Source organism: Rhamphochromis longiceps, linkage group LG1, assembly GCF_057381845.1.
Source record: "Rhamphochromis longiceps isolate RC_006_pf linkage group LG1, R_longiceps_female_GT1.1, whole genome shotgun sequence".
NCBI lineage: Eukaryota > Metazoa > Chordata > Actinopteri > Cichliformes > Cichlidae > Rhamphochromis > Rhamphochromis longiceps.
The window spans coordinates 24,442,943-24,450,233 of NC_140557.1; the positions used below are offsets into that span (position 1 = coordinate 24,442,943).

The 7,291-nt window shown below is 40.7% G+C and overlaps 2 protein-coding genes across 3 annotated transcripts; one reads left to right on the top strand and one right to left on the bottom strand.

Annotated features, from left to right (window-relative positions):
* The first annotated feature begins 2,000 nt into the window (after positions 1-2,000).
* pabpn1l (PABPN1 like, cytoplasmic) lies at positions 2,001-5,300 on the top strand. Of its 2 annotated transcripts, none has more exons than XM_085402819.1 (6): positions 2,001-2,359; positions 3,101-3,221; positions 3,722-3,789; positions 3,870-3,976; positions 4,114-4,201; positions 4,625-5,300. In XM_085402819.1, exons 2-6 carry the CDS (start codon positions 3,140-3,142, stop codon positions 4,952-4,954), a joined length of 675 nt encoding a protein of 224 aa, XP_085258945.1. In that variant the 5' UTR covers positions 2,001-2,359; positions 3,101-3,139; the 3' UTR covers positions 4,955-5,300. The 2 variants fall into 2 exon arrangements, with proteins under 2 accessions (XP_085258945.1, XP_085258937.1); XM_085402811.1 differs by having other exon boundaries at positions 2,003-2,316.
* Positions 5,301-5,312: 12 nt separating this feature from the next.
* Positions 5,313-7,025, bottom strand: trappc2l (trafficking protein particle complex subunit 2L). The gene is made up of 5 exons (XM_085402829.1): positions 6,885-7,025; positions 6,452-6,624; positions 5,838-5,925; positions 5,546-5,625; positions 5,313-5,468 (listed from the first exon to the last, which is right to left on the bottom strand). Exons 1-5 carry the CDS (start codon positions 6,927-6,929, stop codon positions 5,423-5,425), a joined length of 432 nt encoding a protein of 143 aa, XP_085258955.1. The 5' UTR covers positions 6,930-7,025; the 3' UTR covers positions 5,313-5,422.
* Positions 7,026-7,291: the final 266 nt, after the last annotated feature.

Here is a 7,291-nt window from a genome sequence, read left to right on the forward strand (position 1 = left end):
AAATGATAATGACTAGAATCATATTGCAAAAGCAACCCAAGAATTTCACAAGGTAAATAAATATGATATTCTTCAATGACAAGTCAGTTGCCAAATATTAAACAAGTAGAGTATGCTTTGCAATTACTGAAGACAAAACTGAATGCAGAAAAACCCGCAAACAAGCAGCAACTATGTATCTGCAGTAAAGGCTTTAGAGAGCATTTCAAGGGAGGAAACACAGCATTTGGTGATGTCCATAAATTCTAGACTTCAGGCAAACGCTGTTTGCGAAGGATTTTCATCCATGTATTGAAAACAAACCTTATATTTAAAACTAGGTCAGTTTTTATAATTACATTTGGATGGCAGATTATGTATAAAAATTGCTGTAATTCCTTTACTTTTGTGAAAACCTTTGAATTAAATCTAAAAGTCTTCACTTCAATCACATCTTGATTTCTTGATTTAAAATCCACTTTAGTGGTGTACAGAAAACTGTCAAACCTACCTAACTGTATATAAAAGATGTGACATAACCCATAGGTTTGGGGGCACAGTTTTGATGCCTCTAACGGTCATCACCACATCTAAAAATATTTGGACTTATATGTTATCAGCTAACACTAACTAGCTTAGTAAGGGTCACCTGAGCTGATTGTACCCAGTCCAGATAATACTCCACCAAATGCAGTGGAGTATTTTGAAGCTTTTTTGAAGCTTTCTAGAAGTAGCTCTCTGTTCTGTAAAATGTTATTATTTTTATTATTTTTTAATCTGTCCTGTCCTGCAGTTTTAGCAAGCAGACATAAATGCATTGTTATGCCAAATACATTTGCTTTGCCAAGAGAGGCACTATAGAGTCTCTAAAGGCTCATCTTTAAAGTCTTTTTCTTTTCATTCTTTGTTTTCTTATTCGCGTTATTTGTATAGTTATACAGTGGTGGAGCAGATAGGGAGTGAGGGTGTGATTTGAAGCAATGCGAAGTATGGAACAAAACTGGATTGGAGATGTGATTCACAGACACAAACCTGGAGTGTTCCTGGGGTTGGACTTTATATTATCACGTAGGTATACCTGCTAATCAGTGAAAACTTATGAATAAAAGATTGTTAGAACTTCACTCACTGAAAAAAAACAAACCCTGAGGACAGATTTCAGACTTCTGAAACAGATAGGTTATAAATAACATTTAAAAGAGGAAAGCTTTGTCGGTTAGCACTCTTGCCTCACAGCAAAAAGGTCCCAGGTTTGAATCCACTATGTGGATGGGTGCTTTCTGTGTGGCGTTTACATGAGCTCCCCGATTCTCTCTGGGTACTCTCACAGTCCAAAGACATGCAGTTCTTCAGGCTTAGTTAACTGGTTTTTCCCTGGTGTGAATCTGAGTCTGAGTTGTTGTCTGTCTGTCTGTCTGTCGGACCTGTCCAGGGTGCACCCCGTCTCTCAAACTATGGCAGCTGGGATAGGCTCCAGCCCCCCTGTGACCCTGAATTGGATAAGCTTAAGAGGATGGATGGAAAGCTTCGACAGATAATCACAGTTATAATAATCCAAAAGCCACCAACAACAGAGAGAGGTCAGGAGGTTCACTTCAGACCAGTAACTAAAATGAACTAAAATTATAGTTATAAGACAGATATAGAGACACCCAAGTGTTGCTCAAAGGGCCCCCCGTACATAAAGTTGAATTGGGTGGTTTATACATACAGTTATTATCAGGGAAAAATAAACTACAGAGAGCTTTATTTTTTAAAACCAAGCAATAAACATGCCCATTTCTGCTAAAACAAATGTAAAATGGGAGTCTAGCGGCCTGTGTAGCTCATTATTAGAAACTTCTAGTGATTTCAAATGTATAAAATAAATCTAATTTTACAATGAAGAATGGGATGCGCAAATATCATTTTACAGGCTTTTTGTAGTTATAGTTTTACTAGTTCACTCGTGTGGGTAAACTGTGGTGAGGTATGCGTGTGTGTGTAGTGTAGGGGGCAGCCATGGCCCCCACGTACAGTAGGTACGCCACTGAGAGGAAGAGCCTCCACACAAAAGAAAAACCGCGCTCACGTGCGCTCGTCTGTCAATCAGTCCCGCGCGCCATGCGCCTCACTCACAGGTGATATCTATTAGGTTACCTCAAATTGTGCAGTCGCGTTTGTTTGCGGACCGTCCACCGGGTTCCTCCCTGTCAGGGATATTTTTCTGTGGCGGTTTTGGCAAGCTGCAGTCAGCTTTGCAGATGCTATGTGTGAGCAGTAAGCATGGCGGAAAATCATCTGGAGTACGGCTACCTCGAGGGCGAGTCCATCGGAGAGCTATTCACAGAGGACCCGGTGAGCATGGGCTATTATTGTGCTGGCGGTGGGCAAAAAGCAGGTTTGACACGGCTTATTTGTTTGCTTGTGTGCTATATGTCGACGCGGTGCAATAAACCAAGCTCGTCACGCTAGGCAAACGAGCGCAAACGCAGTGTCGTATTGTATATCCCCGACAAACGTTGTGTGATAAGAGCACCACTGAGCCACATCTAAGATGCAGAGTGAAAAGCTGGGCCACTCGGCGCATTGTAGGTCCGGGTTAAGTGCGGTTATAGCTACGTTTTGTGCTGCACTTCAGGCGTGATTAGATTACGTTGCTGCCCAGAAATATCAGGACAGCTCAATTTGAACATGTTTGTTTTTTTTCAGGGAGATTAGTTCATGTATATGTAAATATGCCATAGATATTGGGAACATAGGAGGGACAAAAAAAAAAATCAGTATCTTTGTATCACAAGTCAGACAACAAGCTTACTTTCAGATCAGTGAATCTGGGAAGGTTCCCAACTAAAGTTAACCCAGTAGGAATAAGCAATGCCCTCTAGCCTCCAGAAGATGCCAATGTACCTTTTGACAAAATCTGTCCGGCCTCTAACCTCAAACTGCAAATGAACATAAAAAAAAAAATGTCTAATTTTGTTTTAATGTCGCTGTTGGCGAGCACTAATTGTACTACTACCCATAAGATTCAAATGTTTCTGCATCTGTTTAAAAGTTTTTTGTTTAATTTGCTATCATTGCTGAGCGTCTTACTTTAGTCCAAAGTTTCTTCAAGTTTACTTTTTTGGTTGTGTCACAGGAGCTGCTGGCCATCAAGGCCAGGGTGCAGGAGCTGGAGATGGAAGAAGAATCGGAAAGACTGAAGGAGGAGAGGTGTGATGCAGTGGACATGCAGCTCCTGACCAGCAGCCCTCAGTCTGGTGAGACAGCTTGCATCTCATCTGTGGAGCGGTGCTTTATTGTACCACATTGTATAGCTGCATAGCTAAATGCATGCAAGAAGCCTCAACAGTGTATTTTTAGCCAGGTGTGTGTAGCATTACAGCCTCCAGGCAGGTGAGATAACCACATTCTTCTCCATCTGGCCAACACCTGGGACGCTTCACAGTGGTTGCGAGTGTTGTGCCTCATCACTGCCCAATGAGACGAAGCAGTGAGCCCCAGAGAACCAGAAGTGTCCTCCTCGCTGCCTGTGGCTATTTTCTGCCTCTGTGCGTCTCCCTCCCCCCCATCCTCCTCTTTGGTTCCTGCTCTGAGCAGAGATGCAGTCAGAGAAGAGCCAGACTGAGATGTGTATTGTCAAAGAGATAATATTGGTGAATGTAATCATTGTTAGTTTCACCTAGCATGACTCATGTAGACTGCACGTTCCCTGTGTTGCATGTGCAAAAGCAGTGGACAAAGTCTGTTTCCTCCACAGGACCTTTCTACAACATGACTCCCGAGGAGAGGATAGACGCAGACAACAGGTCTATCTATGTTGGAAATGTAAGGAACATTTATTTCTACACTTGGATATTTTTGGGGGGGTGTCACAGTTTTGGTCTAATACACTGAATAAATCTCAGGTAGACTATGGAGCCACTGCAGATGAGTTGGAGATCCACTTCAATGGCTGTGGTCCTGTCAACAGAGTAACCATTCTGTGTGACAGGTTCTCCGGCCATCCTAAGGGGTGGGTTCAGTCTGTATTTATATATCTATATTTTTTTTTATTTTTTGCAGCCTAACATTGTTTGATCATAGCATACACCTACATGAAGGTTGGCTCCATATCTAATTGGTGCTTTTTATCTTTTCTGATCTTCACAGCTTTGCTTACATTGAGTTCTCCGATCGAGATTCTGTACAGAGTGCCATTGGACTGCATGAGACTCTGTTCAGAGGAAGAGTCTTAAAGGTGAGGGAGTACTATGCTTTTTTTTTTTTTTTTTTTTTTTTTTTTTTGTCCCCCCCCCCGGAATACGTGCAGATTTCAGGTGCACAATAATGCCAGTCAAATCTCAGTACATTTGTTGTACATGCACAGCTTGCAGCACCATAAGAGGGAGAAGATCTCAGGTGGCATCAGATTCTACCAAAATAACCTTCTTGCTTGGGAAGAAACAAATTTGTACTGTTCTTGGTTGGAACAAAGTTACAGTTGTTTTGCTTAGCACAAAGGAATAGACTGGGAAAATTATATTTTGCCGTGTGTACTGGACATAACCCCACTTCCTGTTTGGAAGTGAAAATAGAACACCAAAGGGTCTTGGGTGTGTTCAGTGTTTGTCTTTTTAACCAAATTAGTCCTAACCAGTAAAGAGCCTCCTTTGTCTTGCAGGTAATGCCCAAGAGGACTAACATGCCAGGCATCAGCACCACTGATAGAGGAGGGCACAGAGGCGCCCACTCCAGAGGCAGAGGTCGTGGCTACCGTCCACCCCGATACCATAACAGCTCTCGAGGCAGGTTCCGTTACCAGTCGAACAGGCCACAACATCAAACACCCCACCCTTACTACGGAGGAGCCCCAGTGGGGAAAAGACAGTGGGGACACATGGACTACCATGAGCAGACATCTAAACGTTACCCATGTCTGCTGCTTATCACGCCACCATCAGAGGAGTTAGGGGCAGGGTCGAGTGGACAGCACTACCCCCAGCAGCGCTAGGTCTACCCGCAGCATAAAGTTGGAGGATAGAAGTGACACAAGTCATTTTAAACATTCTTCCATCCATTATCAAGTTGGTAATTATGAGAGGTGCATAAATGACCACAGTGATGAAGGTGAGATGTGCATAATTCAGAGATGTCGCTTTATTAGCTTATGTTGCTGTGAATGCATGGGACAATCCTCGAAATGTTATGCAGTTGCATCTGTTTTTACAAATTGATGAATGTTTTGTGTTGCTGCCTGCAATGTAATCTACAAATTTTCCCCTTATGTATAACTTAAGTTCTTTGCTATGTATGTGAATAAATAAAAATGATCTGGTGTTCCACTTGTAGTAAAATAACACACAGTGATGTCTAACAGTTCAGTTTTATTACAGTTGTATTTCATAATTAAAGAAACAAGTAAATAAAATAAAGGGTGTGTATGTACAGTGGAGGATCAGCAGACTGGGTAAAAGATTCATCAGGCAGTTTGTACCATCATTCCAGAAACAATCCCATCGAAGGCCCTGGAGGATGATCGATTATTGGTTAAACATCACTGTATAAATGGGGGACATCAAATGCAACATCAGCGTATACTCACTTGGATTGAATGGTGTCTCCAGGATTGTGGAACGGGTTACACATAACGTCAGTAAACGAGTTGTGCAACTTCCTGAACATCTGAAAATGAAACCAGCGTCCGTTGTACAGAAATGTTCCAATTAAGTCCCAAAAAGTTGATTATGTTCATCTCGACAAGACGTAATCAAGTATTGTGTTCTAGTTGTGTACAGTGCATCCTAAACTTTGAAATGTAAGGTTAATTGTCATCAGGATTCTATTTAATCCAGCTCTGTTTGAAAATGTGTAGATGCTTAGCAAACTCAACTTACACTTCTTATTTCATTATCCCGCAAAGATGTATTTGATGAGTCAACAACAATTACAAATTTCACCTTGGAGTTGGTCACATACCCATATCTATTTTACAAGTCAAGGATACTGTTTTCTTCAGGAAACATTGAGACCAAACATTCCAGCTAAGACAACTTCTGCTTTTGTAGAATGATAAGAGAAGAATCTGGAAGTCTGGTTTATAAGGATTTCAGCATGGATCCACCCATTATTTGCCACACAGTCATCTGAAATGGTTTTGGTGGAAAAGTGTTTAAAGATGATTACAAGAAAGGTTGTCTAAGGGTTCAGGCTCTGATGAAGAATAAACGTGGTCATACAAAATACTGACTTATTAATAGCTTGTTAGGATTTTCCCAGCAAAATATAAAGAAATGGGCGTGGCCAAATACTTCTGTACACTATTTTGAAGAGTAATGGTTTATTTATATTTTATGTAATAAGATAATTAGTCTAAGGTGAGATCATACTCTCACCTTATGTGTCATTTCACATCTTTCACGTTTCTATCCTTAGTGAAAGAAACGTGATGTAAGTACACGGATAGCTCCCACCAAAACAAACAGTAAAATTACTTAAAAGTAAAGGATACACTTTATAGTCTTCTGTTGGGTAAAGCAGACCCAGGTACAGCTCTCTCTGGTCTCCCAAGGCTTTGCCCACAGCTGAGATCTTTTCCTCCACCACATCCAGAGAGGTGTGTACTGTGTAGTGAAACTTCAGCTCATTTTGAGTGGGAACACTGCGGATATATAGCGGGTAATTCTGCCAAAAACACATACAAATGTAGAGAAGAACAAGAAAAAAAAACATTAAAGGCATCGTCTTTGTAGCACTTGCTCGGGAAAGATTCAGAAAACTGTAACAGCAGGTAATCTAGCTAATGCTAGGCGATAGCCATGTTGGTGCATTTAAACTTGCGTTCAGACAAAGCTAACATGTGCTTAGATACGTCTATCAATATAAGGTTAACCTATGGCCAAAACACGGAAATAAAACCTGTGATATATAACAACAATCATTACCTCTTTTGCGATCACAGCTATGCACACCGCCATGTTAGTGTTCATCTTGTGAGCTGTCTGATGCGGTCACGTGATACGTTGCATTCAGTTATAACCCGTAAAGCAGGAGTAGAAAGCAGCCCCCCATTGAATGCCAGTTTTTCCTGTATGATGTATATACCGTGTGCTTAAATAGTTGACTTATAATCTTTATATAGTAATATTTCCATTTGTAAGCTAAATTATATTTATGAGATTAGTTTTTTGTTATTTATCCGAATATTTTGAAATTTAATTTCGTGACAGTCAGATTTATCAGCAGTCATTGAATGCAGCATACTCCAAAAAGCAATTTTTTTGTTTATTTAATAACACAATATAAAGCTACCGTAGTCATATATAAGAGAAATTAAACTAGAAAAAGATGA

Excerpts from the sequence above, each read along its gene's own strand:
- pabpn1l (XM_085402811.1), top strand. The coding sequence starts at position 2,245 with ATGGCGGAAAATCATCTGGAGTACGGCTACCTCGAGGGCGAGTCCATC. Across the intron at positions 3,222-3,721 it reads GACCAGCAGCCCTCAGTCTG|GACCTTTCTACAACATGACT; the intron begins GTGAGACAGCTT and ends TTTCCTCCACAG. Across the intron at positions 3,790-3,869 it reads GGTCTATCTATGTTGGAAAT|GTAGACTATGGAGCCACTGC; the intron begins GTAAGGAACATT and ends AATAAATCTCAG.
- trappc2l (XM_085402829.1), bottom strand. The coding sequence starts at position 6,929 with ATGAACACTAACATGGCGGTGTGCATAGCTGTGATCGCAAAAGAG. Across the intron at positions 5,626-5,837 it reads GGGATAATGAAATAAGAAGT|ATGTTCAGGAAGTTGCACAA; the intron begins GTAAGTTGAGTT and ends TTTCATTTTCAG. Across the intron at positions 5,469-5,545 it reads GGAGACACCATTCAATCCAA|GGCCTTCGATGGGATTGTTT; the intron begins GTGAGTATACGC and ends ATCATCCTCCAG.